General features: G+C 39.3%; 1 protein-coding gene across 1 annotated transcript in view; it reads right to left on the bottom strand.

Moving 5' to 3' along the window:
* Positions 1-4,437: 4,437 nt before the first annotated feature.
* LOC112162854 (formin-binding protein 1) overlaps positions 4,438-22,827 on the bottom strand; it is a gene marked incomplete in the record, with an annotated part of 54,245 nt that continues 35,855 nt past the window's right edge. The window contains 9 exon segments of the mRNA XM_024298774.2: positions 4,438-8,983; positions 10,546-10,694; positions 10,799-10,920; positions 12,160-12,292; positions 12,373-12,482; positions 15,227-15,262; positions 15,541-15,555; positions 19,633-19,725; positions 22,769-22,827. Of these exon segments, the coding sequence (XP_024154542.1) occupies positions 8,805-8,983; positions 10,546-10,694; positions 10,799-10,920; positions 12,160-12,292; positions 12,373-12,482; positions 15,227-15,262; positions 15,541-15,555; positions 19,633-19,725; positions 22,769-22,827 (896 nt within the window).

Here is a 22,827-nt window from a genome sequence, read left to right as displayed (position 1 = left end):
GCATTTTTTCTCTGAGTGATTTTTTTTTTATTTTTTTCGCTCCTGGTATTTTATTTTGTAACTTCTCGTTAATGATGTCACATCCTGCTTTGATGAAGATCCTGGTTGTGTCCGAATTCCTTCACTACTCACTGTGTAGTGCTTTCCAAATCTACAATTTCAAAATCTAGCTTACAAAAAATTACCCAGAAGTCTTTGCAAAAAAACCAGTGTGCATCGATGCTCACTACACTGGCAAATATAGACCACAATGCATTTTCACTTTGTGAAATTGTAATATTCACCGTTAAAATAAAAATGGCTCCTATAGTCCTGAACTTTGTCGTTTCTTAGTAGTGTCGTCTTATAGTTTGACACTTATTTGTCTCTATTTTCAGTTTGGCTGTTCTACAGTACAGTCATGAAACCTGTTTAAGATGAAGCCGCTTAAATTGCTTCAGTATTGTTTCAATAAGAAGCGATTAGACTGATGTAAGAAGAGAAGTATGCAAATGTCTTGCAGTATAATGGTTTACAGGATGTTTCATGTCTGGACGCTCTGAGGAAGTCCTGAGACTACAAAGACGGCTCTGCACACGTACCCAACTGTCTGTGAGAGGTCAAAGGGCACAGACTCCTCCATCATCTGAGGCTTTTAGACTCTAGATCCATTCAGGATGTTTTCATGAAGCTCAAACATGTGATCTTAAAGACCCAGAAGATGCAAAAGAGTCCTAAATGAGTTTATTTTTTGAAAGCCCTGGAGAACAAATAAAGGATGTGAATGAAACGTGGCGTCTCAATTATGAATTCATCAAGGAGATGGGTCTGAACAGGTCCGGCACCACTTCAAAGCCCGTGATCCATCAGCAGATGATTGATTCATGCAGATCAGCCAGGAGAGATTGTTCTCTGGCTTGTTTGGGCCTGAAAAGAGATGAATGTTCAGACTGCTGCAGGTTTCATAAATCCTGCTGAGCTGGAAGCAGAAGCCTCCTCTGTTCTGGGAAAGATTTATTCATCACATTAACTGTTATGCTGAGCTGAGATCACTTTTAATTTGAAATTATGTTACTGTACAGCTTTAGGCCTTATTTTGAGTTTTTTTTCTTTTTTTAATGGTTTAAAAACTCATTTCCACACAAAAACTCACAAAACCGTGAATCTATGCTAAGAGCAGAGAAACATGTCATGGAAAATGAAGATATTTTGATATTTTGAGGAATAAAATTACAATTTTTCCAAAGATAATCTGCAAGTAAAGACATAAAAAGATACATGGAGCTGTGGGGAGGCGGCCATCTTGATTTAAACTTTTCCTTTGAAACGACACTTTAAGCTAAAGCTACTCATGTGCTTCAAATTTAATACAAATTTAGTTTATTTTAATCCTTTACTGAGCTTTCCGGAAGAAAGCTGCATCACCAACTCTTTGTTTTCAAACTAACTTAGGAAAATGAAAAATGGCGGCCATTTTTTTATCTAAATTTAAGATAGAAAATGGGTAAAATTCTGCTCATACTTTAACAGAACAAGAAGGACATTAAATCTGGTTAAAGCAAGATGTATGATGGTTTCAACCAACTTGGAAAAAGAACTATTGGTAAGAAAAAATTATGAAATTTGGTTTATATTTAACAAATTGGAGTTTCAAAATGGCCGACTATTTAAGCAAAGGTTTTTGCTGTTTAAGTGTATTGCAGATGTGAAGCCTTTTTGTTTTTTAGGCTCATTAGGACATCTTTTTATGGTCGTTTATGGAAATTCTTATCAAGTAGTTAGAGCACAACGATTTATATAAGAAGAAGAAAGAAAATAAAAATCCCCCAAAGAGTAGCTTTCAGCTCTACAGTAGAGGCCATTTTGACTTGCTGTTACTTCACTAAACTGCAGAGATGAGGCTCTTGTGTTTTACACAAAGATCTGTTCTCCAGGGGGCTGGCAGGTGTAGAATAAAGTGGGGGGGGCAGCAGAGGGTGCCCTGGAAATAGTCCCATCCCGCTGAAATGAGTATCTATCTGCTGCCATTTTGGAGCTGCGTCTGGTTTCCAGGATGCAAAAGCCAAACGAGTGCTGCTGGAGGTCTGAGCAGCATCTGCTTCACAAACTGCTCTCATTGCAGCGCGGGCCAATGGGCTGCAGCTTCACTTCTGCGGGCCAAAACGGCCCGAATCGTATGTGATGTCACTGCATGTTTTTGCAGAAACAAATGCAACTTAAAAATTCAGTTCTTGGCTTTGACTTGGCAGCAAAGTTGGTCTTTAGAATCGTTGTTTGGAAGAACACTGCATGTTCTTCGGTTGCTCGACCCACTTTCTGTTCAGACACAGACGAGTTGTGACATTTTCCAGTCGCTTTGCTGGAATGAAATGACCTCACAGCTCCTTCAGTGATGAGAAAACATCTTGTTCTGGTAATACTCCTGCAGAGAGCTGCTACCAGCTGGATCTTCTGTCCTCAAAGGTCAAATCATCAATAAATTTGCTCCATTTGTCTATAATTAGGTCAAATTGAACAGAAACATGTTAGAAGGTTTACTGACTCTAAAGCGATTGAGTTTTACATGATTAATGGACTTTCCAATAAATTTTTAGGCTCTACTAGTATTTCTTGCAAATATATATATATATTTTTAAAGACAAATGAAGGCAAAAAAAGAAACTCTTTCCATGGTTTTAGATTTAAGATGATGCAATACCTCCCTCTACTGGTCACTTACGAGAATTGCAAGTGTAAGATGGTAAATGGTTAAAAAATGCCTAAAAATCAAATTAGTGTTGTCATGCGATTATTTTTTTTATTAGATTCATTAATTGTGACCTGTAATTAATTTATGTTTAATCCCAATGATTTTCAACCTAATAATTGCTGTAGAAAGCTTCATTTTGTGATATTTTCATTTAAATTTGTGACATTGTGGAGCAGTAAAAGATTAAAAATACAACTAAATAAGTGGCTTTATCATTTTTTTTTAAATTACTATTATAAGAGAGTTACAATTTTTACTTTTACACCACCGAGGGAATTTTATTTTAATGCTGAAGAATTAGGAAAACAAAAATAAACAAAAAACCTCAGGTCCAATTCAAAAACACAGCAGAAAACAGTAAGGATGCTTTTCTGAGAAATCCAAAAAATATGGATCAAAAGCCTCTTTTAGATACTATGATGTATATGTTGATATACATTGTTCAATAGTTTATTGTAACAGCAAGACAGTAGAAACGACGAGTGATTTTATAGTTTAGTTTAACCTGTTTGGTGAATTTGATCATTTTGAAGGAGATAAGACACAAGAAGGAATTGAACAATTTTAGCAAACTTTTAGCTTCATCATGTTGACAAAAGCAAGGGCTAAGAGGTGAACTTTCCCTCTGAAACGATGCTTTGTTTAATTTCTCGTGACGATCACTTTCCTCAGAGAGGAAAGGGCGAGGTCGCTGCAGGTACTGTTGCTGTTACCATGACAACACGACGCACTGCGTTTCCAAAAAACAATTTAAACTTAAAAAATAACAGGATTAATGTTCTAATGACTGATTTAATAGTTGTTTTTTTCATGAATGGCAAGGTGTAAAAGGGATAATGCTCTTCCAGGTGTGCTTTATCAGACATGAACGGACGTCATGGAAGCAACTGTCAGACGTGAAAATAAGATTAACACAAAAAAATTATAAAAATAATGACATACTAAAATCTGTAATCAATGGCCGTAATTAATTAACCATGATTCTTCCATTCTTTAAAATTGAAACTCCTTATTTAAATACTTTATTGATACCAGAACAAACCAGTTATCAATTTTCCTGATTAATTATGCAACATTTAATTTTTTTCTCTCTCAAATGTAACAACATAAGAGTATTTTATCTATTGAAGTGGATAAAAACACAAGGATATGTGAAAAAAACAGTTAAGAATAAATAGAGCTGCTATTGAAAGACGCCAGGACACTGAGTGTTCTGACAATTGAGAATTTTTTAAGGAAAAAAACATATTGATTTAATCTTTTATGCAACACCATTAATGTCAGAGCATCTTGTAAAAGTTAGAGCGGTAAAACTTTAAACCAAAAGGTTAAAATGTATTTAAAATATTTGAATTTTGTTCCTTACAACATGTAAAATAATAGAATAAGAAATGTTCTTCTCTTGTGCTTTTTAAATCCTTTAATCTTAAGACCCACTCAAATAAAAAACTGTTTTTAACATCATTTTGTGGCATTTTATTAAATATGGAGGACATTTATTAGGAAAATCAATCCTTTAATTAACTTAATTAATCATTTTTTAACTCTTTTGACAATGATATAAATAAAAATGCATAACCTATAAAAAACTGTGCACAGTAAACTTGATTGTCATGTGATCTTTCATAAAAAAAGAAAAGAAAAACTCAAAACGGAGTTTCTGAGTATTTATGAAGTCATGCATGGCAAAAAAAGCAACGAGAAAAACATGAATTTTTCAGGCATATTTTATTGGCACAGTAAACACAATACAAAGAATTCAGTGCTTCAAAACAAAAGCACGAGCCACCAAATGGAACACAAACAAAAAAGTGCAAAATACACCATTTGGTAGACCTTTCAAAGGAAGAGAAGTCTTACTTCGCAAAGCAGATAAAGTTGTGGTAAGACTCGCAATAGTTAAAATAATGTCTTCTTCTTTTTAAACTTTATATACTCATATATATTCTCTCTGGTTCCAACATTTCTTCTGTACAGACCGCTGACTCTGGGACTAAAAAGATTTTCCTTTGAAAAAGATGGACGTCTTAGAACAAATGACAGGAAGTGAAGGAGTGGTTGAAGATTCAGCAGGAAATTCATCAAAAAACGATCATCACATCCTTCGATTCTCGGAGCTGCATGAGTTCTCCACAATTTTCAAAAAACAAAAGTCATTTTTGACGCTATGAGACGTCCCGTCACGATAAATCAAGCAATGACAAATTTCCAGCTAAAAATAATAAAAGAAAAAGAAAAAAAAGCCTGATGTTTTTTTCCGTTATGTGCCGTTGAAAAGACGTGGAGTTTGGTGGCTGATTCGAAAGTCGTTCACAGGAAACTGTTCTCATCAACAGTAGACGGATCAAACGATAAACCTTACGTTAAAAAAAAAAAAAAATCACAAAGATACAGTAAAAAGAAATACAAAAGACACGTGTGACCTATCTGAGGAGGGGTCAGAAACAGGGTCCTGTTGGCCTTTTTCTAGTGGCTGTGGGAGGGGTGTGTGGGGCACACGCTGCAGTCAAAGCTAAATCGGGGAAACATGCTCGCTGAGCAGAGAGAGCTAAAAAAGAATTAAAAAAACTGAAAAAATCCACAGGCACCGAACAGAAACAGTCAAGTTCATTTGAACAGGCGATGAGGGGGGAGGGGTTAACAGAACGGAAAGGGTGGAGGCGGCAGCGGGGGATGGGGGTGTTAGGCGTAAGATGACCTGCCGGGTTTCCGAGGAAGACAGGGCAAGCATGCAGCACCACAACACCCCGAGCTGTTGCAAAAAAACAGAAAAGGGGGCGTCAAAGCAGCTGGAGGGGGCGGGGTCACTGGGGGGTGTGGTCAGAGAGAGGACAGGTGAGGTTGGGATGGATGAGGAAGTGACCGCTGCTTTGACCTTCAGATGACCTACACACACACACACATCTTCCTCCTGAAACCTGCCAACGGGGAAAAGCATTTTAAGGGGGAGGGGCCACAAACACACATGGCTTCGCGTCCCGTTTCTGACCACACCCCCTCCTGCACCTGGAGGAAAAAGCCAGGTGACGGCGTAGCGGGAGGGGATCATGGCGAGCATGGAGAAAGCGTTAGTCCCGTTAGGAGGCAAAGCTTTGCTGCAAAAAGCAAATGGAGTCATTTTTCGAGCCGCATCGCCTCCCCGTTTTTGTCTGTAACTTAACGGTAAATTCAGCGGCGCTCTGATTTGGCCGTCGCACTCTGTTTGGCGCGGGGCGGGCGGGGGTTGGGGGGAGGGGTTCTCCGACGCTGCTTGCCCTGCTTTTCCTCAGCCAGCATCATCGCACTTTTAGGAATCTGCAATTCAAAAGAAAAATACACACAAACAAAACGTGAAAAAGTGAAAAACATCCCGGTGAACCTTTCAAAATAAAGTTCCTGTGAGGATCATATCTGTCTGGGTAGCTCATGACTAGTTGGTAAAACAAAACTCTGGAGAAAATATACAAATAGCAACAATATTTACTTGGAATGTATTAGTCTTATTGGGGGAGTCGATCCACCAAAGTTTTTCTGGACTTCATTTATGGTCACATCATAGAAAACATGGATGATGTTGTGCGAGTATCTTGGGTTTATATGTTTTGGAGAGCTCTACAGAGGTGCCGTGTCGGGGTTCACCAGATCATTCAGAGATGCACCTTTTAAACGTAACTTCCATCTGTCTGTGGCTCAGTTTGAGCATTAAGCCAAGAGAGGAAAAATAAAGCTGGACGATCTTTTTGTTAATGTCGCAATGAAATTAAGAAAAACATCATAAGCCCATGGAGCTGGAGTGATCTCGCTCGCAATGACGGCACCTACAGCAGCTCTTCATCTACCAGGCCGCCATCCCCCGCGGGCCAAGATAGCGAGTTTGCTCACTACGCTATTCACCAGGCGGCTGGCTAGCGTAGTGGGATCGTTCCAGCTCCATGGGTTCTGGACAGGCTCGCGTCCTGACCAGGGTGTATCCCACCTTCGCCCATCTGTAACCCGGACAGTGTCCGGTTGAGGTGGTACAAAATATTGGTATGGCGTTCGTGTCTGATACTTAAAGACATGAAGGATTGCCAGTTTCTTAAAAAAACACCTAAAAAGTCCACTAGAGGGCGTTTCACGTCAACATGACAGTGAAATGTAAGGATGACGTAGGGAAACTGTCACCAATTTTTACCAATTTTTACAGGACCGATACATTATTTTTATTTATTATTATTTATTTTTTATTATTGCAATATTTTCCATATCGAGATATTATCGGTATCGCGAATCGCATTGTATCGTGAGTTACCCTGAGATTCCCAGCCCTAGTATCTGGCAACCCAAAGGCAGATGGAGGCTCAGCTGAGTCCCTCTGAAAATCCTTGCAATTGAGCGGCCATTTTGGATTTCTGTTTCAACCTTTTGATTGAGTCACTGAAAACGTCACATGTCCAAAGTTGTGTCCTTGATTTATTGACGTACCGCGTCAACCTCACCACATCTTCTACTTAAATAGCGCCGCAGGACTTCAGATCGCGTCAGTACATTGGGTTAACATTGAAACTCCACCGCTCTACTGAACAAATCGCGTCTGTGTTCATAAGAGAGGAGCGCAGGTGTGTCTTGCAGTTCTCTTAATGCTTGTACAGCCACCTTAAGGGACGTCATGAAAATATAACGCACGATCGTCATGCATATATATCCATCAGAACCGATCACTCCACCATGAAAGAAACCAGAAACTGTCCATTTCCCCTCAGTTTTGTCCCCAACTAGTCGCTAACATGCTAAATTCAGACAGACATGCTGCAGCGTGCGTCACATTCTTAAGACCCAACAGAACAAACGCTGATCCCATTCACAGCACACAGTGCAGGCCATGATAGCAATAACTAAAGAACATGAAGCCGTCTGTTAGAGACATTTGGAGTCTGTCGGTTTAGTCACATCGTGGCAGTGAAGTTCATCATCAGCAGCTCAGAGACTCATGCCAGACACCACAGAGTCCAGCCAGGTCTCACCATAGAGCCCGGTCCAAGTCTTTCTCCTCTCTTTACCACTGGCCTGGAAAAAGGACCAGAACAGGCCGACTCTGTCATTGTGAACCTGAACCCCTCCCTCTGTGAGGAATAAAGTTGCCGTAACTCATTGACAGCATGCAGCGTCCACGAAAATAATCACACATTTGTCTAAATTCCTTCACTTACTCCTAAAAGACTTTATAGTGCAGCTCTATCATGAACCCTGGATTTGAGCTAAATTTGGACACATGCGCACTACTTTTGATTCATAAAAATCACTTTTTAATGTATTGTGGCCTATATTTACCAATCTAGTGAGCATTAATGTATGTTACAACCCGATTTGTACTAGAGACCTGATTTTAACCTGCAATTGACGATATTTTCATTTAGGTGACATTCTTCCTCTTTTACTGGGCTGTAATTCAGTTGAGAAAAGCACAAATGTATGCAAACATGGAATTATATATTGTTTACAATCATAAACGAGGAAAAACTGTCGAGAAATGCTACATGAGCTCATCTAATTCCAATAGCTTCAAGACGAAGTGACGCTAGATTCACTCATGTGTGGGACCGATCAGGTTTCTGGTACAGATCAGGTAGGGTCAATGCACACTCGCAGAGACTTTTGGGAAATTTCCAGTGTTTTGGAACTGAATATTTGGACACATGCCCTATATAATCCACAAACTGGAGAACAGTGAGGGATTTCAGACAAATGTACGGAGATTTTACAGGAGATGTAAAGGACATCCCATGATTCCACTGTCCTTTTCAAACAGGAACATTAGTGATGAACTTAACTTTGACAGATCAAATCATGACTTTAAACTTGAATCTGATATTGATGTACAGTATAATCGAAGTGAAAAAAGTACAGATTGAGATTGATGGCCTTTAGAGTTTGAAACACTCACTAGGTGGCGCTGCAGTGAACTGGAGGTGAACATAACCAAAAGATCTGCAACAGGAAGACTCTCAAATAGACAAATCTGACTGGGAACAGTCCTTGATCTTAGCCCCGCCCACTCAGCACATGAATGGAAACATACTGACGCACAGAGGCATTGATACCAGCACTGGTTTGTTAGTTAAATATATGTCATAGCACCTTTGGCGTTGCTTTCCAAAAGGACCTCGATGTAGGACGTGGGGACGTAACCCTCCTCTTCCTCGTTCCTCCGCACTCGCGTCCATCCGTCTCCTTTGTCTTCCTCTATGACGTACAGCAGCTCGCCTTCTGTCACCGAGATGGTGCCCTCATTCTGACCTGCAGGAAGAAGTCCCGTTTCATGAGGAAGACAGGAAGAGGAAGTACTCTCTGCTAACTTCATTTTTCTAAACAAACTTCATCAAAGTCAGTTTTAAAAAAATGCTGAGTCATGAAACAACCTGAAAGAATTGTGACCTTTTTAGGAAAATCTGGTGAGGAAGCAAACTGATTTTTTTTAATCAAATCAAACTTTATTTATAAAGAAACTTTTAAACAACAAAAGCACTTTAAAGGCTTAAAACAATTAAAAATGAACTTCTAAAACACACAGGTGTGTTCATAAACCTGACTAGAGTGGGAGGAGCCAACTTCTAAAGTTTTTCAAAAATAGTTTTTCCTTTAAATAATAAAAATAAAGCAAAATTAGCCTTTTAGAATGTAATATACGACTGATTCAAAGAATTCAATAACATGTCAGAAAATATTAATACATATATTTTATCTTAATAGTTGCTTGTGGCTTCCTTTGAATGGATTACTCAAATTACAGTGATTTAATCTGTTGAACTAACAGCTATCTTTAGTTTCTCTTTATGGATGAGATTAGCTGATCAATCAATGCTTTCAATGGTCAATAAATAACACAAATAACTTAAATGTGAGCAGAAACAATCTGCTGAGCACAAAAAGCTTCCAGGTCTGATAAAACCCAGAAGACCAACATCACATGCCTTTGATTTTCTAAGAAAAACAAACGTTTCTCTCATCTGAAAAGAGAACGGTGCAGGTTTTTAGCCCTCAGGTGACAGTTGAGTGTTTTTGCTGCATCTGTTCCTCCTACAGCAGCATCTGTTCTTCATTAACCTTTGCTTTAGTGGACTTGTGAGTCTTGAAACTAGAATTTTCTGGTTTTTGTTCATGTTTTTTTCTCATCAACTTCCAATTAAGCATCTTGGGAAGGTTTCAAGCTCCACTCTGATAAAATATATATAAATTTGAATGTTCTTGTTGCATTTTTCTGATGAAATTAGGCTTAACATTGCATTTCTGAGTATTTTTTTTAATCCAAATTGTGGTGAATCAGGAGCAGAATAAAAAAATGTTGTTTCAAAAATTGCGTTCCGCTCTATTCTGATACATTGTCGTTTTTTTTCCTCGTCTGAGCTGACATCTGGATCAAAAACTGTTCGGCTGGATAGATCTGATATCACTCGCCCCTTTTGTGTTGATAATGTTAGGTTGGGGGTGTGAGGGGCTGTAAGCTAGCAGGAGAGAGTGTAAACAGATGGGTGATGGGGAAGGGGGGTGGGGTTGTCATACGCCAATGTTTATTTTTCTGCAGAGCAAGTTATTTAAGTTATAAACTGGCCAATCAGATGCCTCAATAAAAGAATATGGAGCCTGCTGCAACCCAGGTGGAACATTCAAAATGATTGGCAGATTTTGGACCAATCACTGCTTACTGATGTGATCTGGTTCCAACATCCATATTGTAAAACAATGGCGGCTGAATTGACTTCATTTCGTCAGAGCCAATAGATCAAAGACGTTTCTAGGACAAATACCTGTAAACTATAAGAACAAAGCTTCCCTTTCACATCGATCTGAGCTGCAATTACCTTCAAAGGTGTACAAGGCTTTGCAGGTGCCGATGGTCTCCAGCTCATCAAACTCGTCGTCAGACTCCGGCGCGCGGTTGGCGACGGCTTTGACCTGAATCTCTGCGCTCTGCTCCTCCGTGTAGCTGCCGTCCGGGCTGCTCAGGGGCCAACAGACACAGTAAATACTACCGTGAAAACAGACGCCACTTCCTCCTCTGACAAACAAGGCGCGGCACGAGTCCTCTGTCGGGGTCTGATGAGTATATCATACCTCTCTCTGTCCTGGGCACAGTTGTTGCTCACTGTTGTGCTGTTTTGGGTCTCGTAGATGACACTTTTGCGGTGGGAGTCGCTCTTGGAGGGCATCCTCTCCTCCACTTCTGCTAACCAGTTCTGAAACCCAATCGCAGATTTAGTTTAACCTTTTAAAGAATAGTTTCATTTATAGACAGAAAAATGCTCTCACAATCATGAATTTTATATGCATTTTCTGGAGTGTAAAGCATCCAGGGACTTCAGAGAATAGCAAAAATGCTAAGATACAGAAGTAAATTCAAATAATAAAAAAAACACACATTTAAATAACAATCTTTTAAATTTGGGGGGCAAAAAAAAGATAAAAACAGCAAGAAACAAGTTCATAATCAGCCACATCTATTTTAATTTCTTTTCCTCAGCAGATAGGAATGAATTTAAGTTCAGTTCATTTGTTTTGTCACCCAGAAATCCCAAACTTTTTAGGTCCAACACCTTAAATTAAAGGTAAACTGAGTCACTTTAGCGGTAACTTAAAGATTTGACATTTGCTGAGGATTGTAGTCCTAAGTATGTGTGGCGCCATCAATTAGGTAGCTTTTCTTTTTTCAAGGGACTACAAATATGGTTGCATTACAGCTAAAAAAACAAGATTTTTCTGTAGCTTTTGACAATTATAATGTCTTTTTAAGCCTTAAAATTCAAAACATCAACACTTTCATTAAGGACTGACTCTAATAAAAATAGTTTTTGGTGTTCTTGTAGCATTTTTATCACGATGGAGGACTTATATGAATAAATGTAAGCTTAAAATAGCGTTTCTGAATATTTCTTTATTCAAATTGTTGTGAATAAGATGGAAAAAAAACTGCAAATGTTAGCTTGAGGTTCTGAGGGGCTGTAAGGTAGCGGGAGTGTCACGAAGGGATGATGGGAAATAAAGTCTCTCCCACAACTCAGAGAAAAATTTCTGCAGAAACAAGATTTTGCCTAAAAAATACATAATTCTAATAAAAAGATTAGTGGGAATGCTTTTAGAATAGAACGGAGTGGGACTTTAAAAATAGAACTTTTTTTTAACCTGTTGGGCTTTAAAGGTAAAACTTTTCATGAAGTTGTAACTTGCAGGTGAAGAGATCTCTACATTTGGCCAGACCCTCAAAAGAAACTCTTCTGTTAATATCTGAAGCAAAAGCAGGCCTCTTCTCCTGCAGGAACGTGCAGCCAAAGCCTCCAGCTGCATCTCGTCCGCTCCAAATATGGCCCAGCGACAGCTCACTTTGAACTCAACCCAGCTGGAGATTTCTGCTGGAGTTCGTCATTATTTACTGCCTGAGATAACCTAAACGAAAAGCTTCGCCAACACTAACATCTGACCTCAAACTTCTGCTCCTCGCTCTGCAGCTTCTCGATGTTCATGGCGATCTCTGCTAGCCGGGGGTCCACGCTGGCCGGATCTCCCATCTGAGGGTTCTTCACGTACACGTCTTTCATCTTCGTCAGAGCGTCTCTGCGGGGAGACATTTGTTGAACGTTCAGGATTGGCTTTGATCTCCGCATGAAAGCAGCGATGAAAGTCAGAGCAGATACCTCTGGTCCATCTCTTTTTGAATGTCTTTTTTCAGTTCGTCCACCTTGCCCTGCAGCTTCTTTCTCCTCTGTTCTGGAGGCAGGTGACTGAAGTCCTCAGGGCCGGAACCCTGGATGAGCAAAAAACAAAGAAAAGGGACGAAAAAAGAAAAGATTCATAAAAAAACACAAATAAAGTGGTTAATATTTCATTTTTGAGGTTTTAGTAAAGTGCAGTGTGTTTGAACTTTAAATTATTTATCTACTAAAAAGTCTCCTGAAGGAGTTACAGCAGCTGCTCTTTAACACACTTCCTAAAGGTTCAGACGTTTATCCGTCTCCTCTCTTCAGTTCCTGATCTAATATCCTCTGTGATCCATCGGAAATGTAATAAAGCTCACATATCTGGCTGCTGGAGCTCATGTGGTGTGTCAGTATCAGGTGGCTATAATGGCTCTGAAGCTGCTCGATCGCTCTCTGACAGTATTGACTGTTTTCTAAAAGGAGACCATCAGTGTAACTGATGAGGTCTAAACTGAAATCAATGAGTTTTTAGACTTTGAAAGAGTCCAAACCCAAATATCTCCAGATATTTTGTGTTTGGAATAATTTTCTTTTATTTTTTTATATTTTTGTGGTTTTGTAGCCTTAAAAATCAGTCTCAAGTTCCCCTAAATGTTAATATTTTGTGTCAAATAAGGAAAAATATAAAGATAAAAAATAATTCGATTAAAAAATGCAGCTTTTTCTATGAAAGAGTTGTCCTTTTGAGCATATCAGAGCTCTATAAAATTAGTTGATGGATTTCTAGAAAGACTGTCGGTTTATGAGCTGCAACTTTCAGCTGTCCTTCAGTATGACTTAAGAAAACGTGCAGCCGGTCTGGACTGAAGATGTGAAGGTCTGCAGTCCTGCATGGGATTTTACAGCTGGGATCCACTGCACATGGCCGAAACAGTTGCTAGGTTTCCATGGCAACCGGGCATCTTTCTTCCAGTATCGGCATGCAACACTTCACTGGACATGCAACACAACACCATGCACGGACATCATGCTCCTCTGTCAGTCCGTTTAGTGACACTTAATTATCTGATCAATCAATTGAGGGTTTTCTTTGCTACGAGGTTAAACTACAAAATATATATATATATTTTATGAAGTAATTAATTTGGACTAAAATGCAAGAATGGACTAAATTTATTCTGATTCCACAAAAAAGTGTTTTAAGAAATGATTTTATTGGCAAATGAAACACTCCCAACTTGTTACACTGTCAGAACCTTCTGGAAAAATAAAGGAAACTCCATTATTACCATTACAACATTGTGAAAACATGTTGCATAAACTAGTCCACTAGTATCTCTTTACTGCTATTTATTGGTCTATTTTTATACTTTCTGAAAGCGAGTTGAGTTGTTGCAGTAAATGAAATTGGACCTTGACAGAATATTCTCATTTTAGGCGTTAATTCTGCTTTCCTAACCACCAAAGGTACATGAAGCAACAGTGAGAATGCTCAGTTGAAACCAGGAAAACAAAGACTTAATCGATTTTCAAATTCAACTCTTTTTGATCAAATATTGCTTTTTTCATATTTAAATTCTAAAACGAATTTAGTTTGGTTGTTTTACAAAGGTAGAGATTACTAAAAACTTTTTAGAATGAAACAAGAAATTCTCAGACTCTAACTTGAAATAGTGTAGGTTCTAAATCTTAGTGTCATATATGCCAGCAAAACAATGGTGTGAACAAGTTGGGAGTCAGAAAACCTGGAAAGACATTAAAATAAAGCTGGAAAACATGAGGAATGATGTGTCTCAGTCAAACTTTGTGATTCTGACTTTTGAAGCTATGTTCACATCGCCCTTGACAACGCGCATTCAAGCGTCCCTTTCCATGGAAAAGTCCATGTAAACGGGCGAATCAAAACGCTTGTGTTCACATACACTTGTTTGCTCTATCTACAAAACCCATGCTAAAAGTTAAACCAGGTTGACCAATCAGAGACTCCGATTTGGGTAGTGATATATGGATGGTATTCCATTTTGTTGACAGAAATGCCAACCCTTTGAAATGTGGTCACAAAGGAGAAAATAATAATTGCAGTTTGTGACACCAAATCTTACATTTATCGGAATAGAGCTGTGAAACCAAAGCCTGGAGCAAGATTCACAAGATTTTCACTGCTTTGACATTTCGCACCAAGAGTCTTCCAACTGTAGGTGGCAGACATACGCTAGTAAACAGTAGTAAAAAAAAAGTAGAAGAAGAAATCCCTCATCGCTTTTACAGTGTGAACGCAATTGGCTAAACGTGTATGTCCAGTGTGAACGTATCATGAGTTGACCGTGGCTTTTTTAATACATAAAAAATGTTTTTTTAAAAAGAAAGCCAAAAAATCAATTTTTAAAAATACCAATAAAAGGAGTGTCACAAACTTATTGTTTAGTATTTTTATCTTGCATTTGCTCAACTCATGCTATTTAAACCTCAATTACAGCATTTTATGACATAATAAAGTCTGAGAAATGTTTTACTCAATTCTGTAAGGGAAAATTGACTTAAAGAGATACGTTTGCCTTAATTAAAGATAAAAGTAAATATTTTCCTCCTGTTTTCCAGCAAACATCAATATTCTTTATCTGTTTTTTTTATCTGGAAAAAAGTATTTGATTTCCCCTAAAAGGTCATACAGGATTCTTCTGTTAGTTTTCCACAAAAAAAAAACAAAAAAAAAAACCCTTTACTGCATGCAGTGTGAGGACAACAACTTCTACAAATGATCAGGTTAGTGTTTGTTACTGGATACAATTTGTGGAGACAGCAAGGACTACAAGACAGACGAACAGGTAGAGCGTAGAGTAAGTCTGATCACCTCAATGAGACTCCGGACGTGGGAATTGAGTGTGATCTGTACCACAGAGACCACAAATATAGTTTGGTAGAGACAACACACCAACAACATAGTAAACAAACACACAACAAAATAAAAAAATCATGAGGCAGCGACACAAATCTCAGCTCTTCCATGTGTCTCAGCCGAAAACAATATAGTTTTATCCAAAACAAAAAGGGAGCACAACAAAACACAAAGGGGCACACAACGTTATTGACAACGTGTTACTTGGGGAGACGTGACACGCGTGCAGTCATGCCTCTACACTCGTGAGGTTACACGGTCATGCTTACCAGCTTGAGAGAAAGCTTCATGGGGAGAGAAGAGAGAAAAATGGCAGGGAGCAGCAGGGAGACAAAACAACAAACAAAAGTCAGAATCAGGGAAATTTCACAGCCACCTCGTTTTCCTTTTACAGAATAAAAGTTCACCTGCACTTCATAATGAGGCCTTTTTCTGCCAGACTTCACCGTTGGAAGAAAAGAGGGTAAAGCGCTTAAAGGATGAAGGGTTTGGATTTGCCAATAGCTCTTGGGTCATAAAAAAGCTCTTTCCAAAACTATTTCAGGCATAAAGCCTCAACTCTTTTCTCAAGCCGTGAAGTTTGACATTTTTCACCTCAATGGAATGCTAAAAAAATGAGAAATTATAAGACGATGGAGTAAAAAAAAAACAACAAAAAAGCCCAACCAAATTAAAAAGAGTGAATTTAGACAAGATGAATATGCAGAAAAATTGATGGAGTGGGGAGGGGGGGCAAGTTCAAGGTTTACAGTTTGATCATTTCCTGCTGCCGTCACACACGAGGAAGCAGCAGATGGCGCCAAAAGCACATCACCACATTAGCGGGTGTGTAAAGACATGGAGGCAGATACTGAACACACAGTGGAGACTTAAAAATTACATACTTTACATACTGTTTATGGGGAGAAACAAACTGAACCAGCCTGTATGAGAGTGATTAGAAATCCTTGTGAGTCTGGTTATATAACTGTCTAAATGGCTTTTGAGGGGATGTAGTTGTGATTTATAGAAAAGGGCAGGTTAACAGCTATTGGCTGGTAGAGCTTTAGTTCTTGACTGATAATCCTGTTATAGGCTCACAGGCCAGTGGACTGAGGAGCTCCACTCTCTTTGTTATGCTAATCAACTCAATCGTCTGGACAGTGGTGTCCTTACTACAATTTTCACACGTCAGTTTTCAGTAACAGTAACCTTTTTCAGTTCAGGAGTGTTTGTCAGGTTTCTTTCTTACTCCCAGAGAACAGAAACAAAACAAGTGGAAGCATTTGAAGTGAAAATCACTGGCTCTAGGTTTTGATTTGATTGTTTTCGCTTAGTGAAAATGTGTAGGTGTTGAATCCAGTAAAAAGTATCAAAAATAAAGGACATGTGCCAAACCAACTGAGTCACATGAAAAACCCCATCTCAGAGAGTAAAACGTCTCTGGTGTACTAGAAAGTCTGATTCACACCACCAGTTTCTGCTGCTGATTCCAGACTAGGGATGGGTTCGGTTGGGATTTGAAAGAATTAGGGTTAGGGTGACGTTCCTAAGATGCTTTATTTCATGCTTTCTTGTCAGAAGTCAGTGCTCTCCCAGAGTATCTACTGCACTACATCTCCCAGAATCCCCTGCTCACAGTTCCTGGATGCTGCTCAGCTGTGTCTCATTTACCTATCACCCACAGGACACTTAAGGACTGCACAGAGCCTCACTCAGTGCGAAGTATTGTTTGTGCCACCCTGTCTTCATGACAAAGCCTTTCTAGCTTCTGCTGCCTGCCCTGACCCTTGCCTGGACTCAGACAACTCTAGTTTCTACTTGAATGATCCCATGCTTGTGATTGACCTCTACCTGTCTGACCCTCATTTACCTTTGTGGTCTTTTTACTGTGTTTGGTTCCTGTCTTAACTAACAAACCTGCTGCACGTGGAAGCAGCTGTCTGCCTGTTTGTGACAGAACTACAGAGTCGTGTCACTGCTCATCACCACGTTTGCTTCTTCCTTGGTACAGTCTATGCTTATCCATCAGGTTGCTGTGATGTACAGACAAACTTTTGCTCGCTTGGCTTTTTGCATTTTGACTGAACCCACCCTCACAGCCTCACCCATTCTTATATGAGGCCGCCCACAACTGTCTAAAGGGTAAAATGATTGGCCAGAATTGTACGTCAAAGCTGAATATAGTTGTCATGTTCGAAATGAAGCATGAAAATACATGTTTTTATACAGTACTGGCAGTACCAACTTGTACATACCAACCAAGTTTTGATATCCATTTTTACACCAGACAACCCCCTCCAAATCCTTTATTAGTCCATGAGTAAATTTGATCCCAAAGTATGGTGTGTTGGGCTAGTATGACTGCTCCGTTTCATACTATGGTCCAGTTAAAGGAACAGATCCTGAGGCTTTTAATCAGAAGTGGGCCAGAGAACAGTTCAGTAGATAGACCCTTGTCTACTCTGTTCAGTAAAAACACTAAATGCGCCATGGCGCCATACTACACTTTAATTGCGTGGTACCTCATCTAGCATGTCAACTGCTTAACACAAGTGTAAATCCACAACATAAACCAAACTGCAAAAAACATTGTCTTCTTCATTAAAAATCATAAAGAAAATGTAAATAATAGACATTTCCCTTCTTTTCATTCATTGGTGTAGGATGAATGCTACCTGGAACAGGAAGTGTATAAAACTGTAGCATATGGGTTGTTCCAGGTTGATAATGGGAATGCAACACTTGCCAAGGATTGGTTGTGTTTCCATCACGGTCCAGGTGAATACTAGATTCTGATTGGCTGCAGGGTGTGGATTATAAACGGATGATTCACAGTGATATTGCCTGCCTAAAAAAAGTTCTGGTCACATAGCTCGAATGTTCTGAATCAGGGCTGCTCATTCCTGGTTGTTGAGGTCTACCACCCAGCCTGTTTTCCAGCTCTCCTTGTGCTGCTTGAACCAGGTGTGTTCATTCAATCAGAATTTGGAGACAACTGACTGAGCTCATCAACTGCTAGCAGGGATTGGTGATCTGGAAAACAGGCAGGGTGGTAGATCTCGAGGACAACTAATGAGTAGACCTGTTCTATATCATTGTGATGGCCTAAAATTCAGTTGGTAACTAAACTGAACAGATTCTTACTTAACTTTAGAAAACCACTTTCCTTTGCCACTGCAGTGCAAGTTCTGGGTGGGCTCTAAAGTCGTTACTATAAAACCGCATCACGTATCAAATAGTCAGCTTTTTGTGAAATTTAAACTTAAAAAATACCATGAATAAATTACAAAAAAATGATTGAATTTTTGTTTATTTTGTAAGTGACCATGGCATTTGCAGGATAATGCCTTCTGAAGTGTGCATTATCAGAACTGACTTCATGTTCAGGCTTCCATTAGTTTCAGATAGTGCACACTTCGTTATGTATTATCGCATACTTATCGTGCAACTCTACTTTAAATAAATATTCTTCTACGTTTCCTATGACTTCAGTCCATACTTAAAGATTTTACTTTTCATTGTCTTTTTTTTGTGTGAACTGTCTTGATCTGAGGTTTCCATTTATGTTCTAACCAGACTTGATTCTAAAAATATCTCCAGAATTGTATGCTCTTGTCAGTTTCCTGAATATAGTGTAATATTTTGGCTAAGTGCCAATAACCAAAGTTAAATGCTTCTTTTACCTTTCGGTTTTTGAAAACCTTTGCTTGCTTTTCAGAAAAATCCTGTTAATTGAGCAAATTTAAGAATTACTGGTACAAAGTGGAGCACACATGGCCACTAAAGATACATCCAACTCAAAATTAAGTTGGAACAAAAACAAACAAACATGTATACACAAGTATATTATGGTTCTACCCAACATTACGGCTGCTATAAAAGCACACAGAAAGCCCTGGAGGGGTGAATTCTTGGCACTGCAGACTGAAGACAGGTCCAAAGTGTGACTAACACCATGTCTAAAAACACGTCTATGAGTGTAAGGTTCATTTAGCACTTGCTGTGTGGGATGAAAGGCATCGTCACACCTGTAATCACGTGTTCAGGTGCTTGAGACACTTTGTGAATTGACCCCTTTAAAGATGCCTGCTGAGGAAGCTCCGGCACAGTAAACCTCAAGCCGATGTGTGAGATGAAGGGTGAAGTAGTCATCTTTCCCGATCATTTGCCCTGAGTTTGCACCACTCTGAGCCATGCGATCAATACTGAACCAATCACAGACACTAGTCTGTTTGAGACAACGCTCTGTCAACAATCTCCTCACAAACAAATAAAGAGCACTCAATAGACATCAATTCTCTCTTTATTTGAGTCACACACCTGCCGGCATTCACAAACGCACAGGTTGGGATACTTACTACCTCCCCTCACACACTTACTACATATTGCCTTGCTTCAAAAGCATATGTGGGTTGACCCAGAGTCCTCTTCATGAGCTCTTTGTGATAAAGGAGCGAGCGCGGAGATTGTTGCTGTGGTGGTCGTCAAAGAAAAAGGTTTTGTCAATTCATCTCAGAGGGAAAAAAAATGTCTTAAACTCTATACTGCCTTAATCTGACTCCCACAACAAGATGGTTGCTCTTTTACCGCCCAAGCATCACAAACACGCACACACATACAGCATGAGTGTGGAGGGATGAGACGGCACATGAAGTTTCTCCTGCGGGGCGGACATCTTTCCACTGTGCCAGCCGGCATGCAAACTCCACAGGCCGTTAATCCCTATTAAATTACTCTATTTTAAATCTCGGAGGACGAATACAGGGTTTTAATAGTTTGTTAACATGTTTTATGAAAGAAAAACACTTGAATTTAGTTCTACACCAGAGTTATATTTAAGTTTTAAAGTCCAACTCCAATCATCTTTTGACCAATTTTCAAAGTGTTTCCAGTGGTCTTCTATTAATGCTTATGCCATTTTTGACAAAAAAAAAGGTCATTTTCTAAGGCTATGTCCAAATTTCTAGACTAATCCCTAAATACTAAAAAAAAAACTATATAGTGCAGAAGGACAATATAGTGCCCAGGATTTTAAAAGCAATCCGGAAACCATGCTAACTTCTTTACTTTCTTTTTGCTAAAAGCCAGACATGACGCCACCATTTTCACGAAGTGAAAATCGTATCAATAAAAACATTTTACAATGCTTATTTGTGACTCCACTGTGTTCTAATGATAAAAATGCTGATAGTTCATTGAAAAATTACATTTAAACACATTTTTTCCCCCAAAAATGGTTCAACAACTATGTTTTGTGGTCTATCTTTGCTAATGTAGTGAGCATCGATGCACGCTAGTTTTTTGCAAAGACTTCTGGGAAATTTCTAGTGCACTCGATTTTGGAAAAGTAGATTCGGACAGCTCTAGAAAATGGCAAACGCACTATACTGTGTAGAGAAGGAATTCGGACATAGCCTAAGACATAGTTTTAGCAGAGCCCCTTACAACTCCAATCTAACATCACTGGTGATACAAAAATGGCGAGCAATATTGGAGCTATCCAGCTTTTTAACAGTTTTTCGTCAAATGCTGGCTCGGTCAAGGAAAAAAAAGACATACATTGATCTCTTTGTTATCAGAAAGTTTGTGGCTACAGGTTTTCTCCAACTGCCTTTTGTTCGTCTGCTCCTGATTCACAACGATTTGAATAAAGAAATAATCAGAAACACAATTTTAATCCTAAAATATTTCCTCCAACATCATAAAAATGCCACAAGAACATTAAAAAAAACACAATTTTAATTGGAGAGGAACTTTAAAATATTCAACACCTGCACTCATTAATCCCTCGTTTGGGAATCACTGCTATAAACCAATTCACAGACATTTCTTTGGCCACCAAACTGTTAATAATATAGGAAGTAGCAACCCTTTGTTTAACTGCTCAGCTGCTGCAGTTCCTTCCATGGTGTGTACTGATCTACAAATGCTAATGTAGAAGAACTGCTAAACTCTTTGTAGTTATTTCATTAGACAGTAAAAAAAATAAAATAAATAAAATTGGCTACTTAAAATACCAAAGTAAATTGGTATAGAATTTCATTTCTTACCCTTTACTTTCCAGTTTCCAGCAGTGGTATAACCCGTTAATAATCTTAAAGTTAAGCTTCTACTAACACAGTTGAAAATTACTAATATTTTTTATGACATGAATGACAATGACCTACACAAACAATGATGTCTCGTTTTATTACTAATCCTCTAGTTTATTGTAAGCTTAAAAATCTACACCCTTCTCTCAAATGCAAATCAAAAACTATGGCACATATCTAAACATATAAAGTGTCATTGATTATGAAATGGATGCAGGTTTGAAGTTTTGTCTGAAAAGGTGTGTGTAGGTAAAGAGGGGGTCACTATGTTTGTAGAATCTTTGTAGAACTGTAATATCAGGCGATTTGTTTCTAAAACTAGAACTAGTCTAAAGCAAACTTCCTCATGCAAAGTTACTGAATGTCCCCAGCTGCTGATAAAGTCGGCCTCAGTTTGGCCGTGAAATGTAACTAAAGTCGGACTTCAGCCTTTTTCAAGTCACAAACAATGACTCCTGTTTTTATCTCTGATTCTTTTTTTTCTCTATCTGCTCATGAGGTGTTGCAGCACTTCCGTTTTCAAAAAACGTGCACTTCCTGCTAGATCTATGAGGCGCCAGCAGAACGGAACACTTCCCTCTTCTGTGCTGCTTTCGGTCACTTCCTGCACGATACATAAAGACACGGGTACACTGCTGCTGCTTTCCCAGATTACACAGATTCACGGCAGTGTTTGCGCTGCGGTACCTGCTGCCCTTTCAAGAATGGACAAACAAACTCCACCAATATTAGAATTGTGAAAACCGGAAAGAACCGTTGAGAGTAAACGCCCATTCCTGAGGTCAGGGAGAGCTGGAGGGGGCTTGTGCTACGACCTTCCCCAGTGACATTTCAACAAGCGACACCCTTATAACATAGTGGGTCTATAGAACAGGAAGTGCTGTTGACATGAACCAGGACATGAGGCTGATGTTGATAAAACGCGAAACCCTCCGGGAGAGGTTTTAAAGTTACGCTCCAGGCTGTTCCCATAATATCCATAACTTGATTCTTATCATGATGTTTCTCTTCTTTGTGTCGCTAGACCGAAACGAAATAACCTGCCTCCAGCTTAGGCCGTACAGCCGAGCGCAGAAAGCCATCTCCATGCTGCCGGGGCTGCTGGGGCGACTTGCAAATGCCTCGTCAAAGGGGAGGGGAGGTGGGTGACAGGGACTGTCATTGTGAGAGCAGTTAATATGAAAATGAAGGGACAAAATGAGAAAACTGCTGGTGAGTCAGACAAGTGAGGCAGATTTAGTTACCCTCGACAGAAGCATGCTAGAGAAGCAAAGCAGTGTATGAGTGAAGCCAAAAAACGCTTCCTGGTTGATTTGACGTCAAACTAAGATTGCTTCACTCATACAGTGCAGCTGGAGCTCAGGTACAGGTGCAAACACACACACACCGTCACGCACAAAGCTGGATGGACACACACACTTACCCCTCGCCTCAGGCTCCGGAGGCAGTGCATTTTGGGTTTGGAGGCCATGAAGTCGTTGA

The sequence above is a fragment of the Oryzias melastigma genome, linkage group LG12, assembly GCF_002922805.2.
Source record: "Oryzias melastigma strain HK-1 linkage group LG12, ASM292280v2, whole genome shotgun sequence".
Classification (NCBI taxonomy): Eukaryota; Metazoa; Chordata; class Actinopteri; order Beloniformes; family Adrianichthyidae; genus Oryzias; species Oryzias melastigma.
The sequence above is the reverse complement of the archived record's forward strand: the minus strand, read 5'-3'. Positions and strand labels throughout refer to the sequence as shown.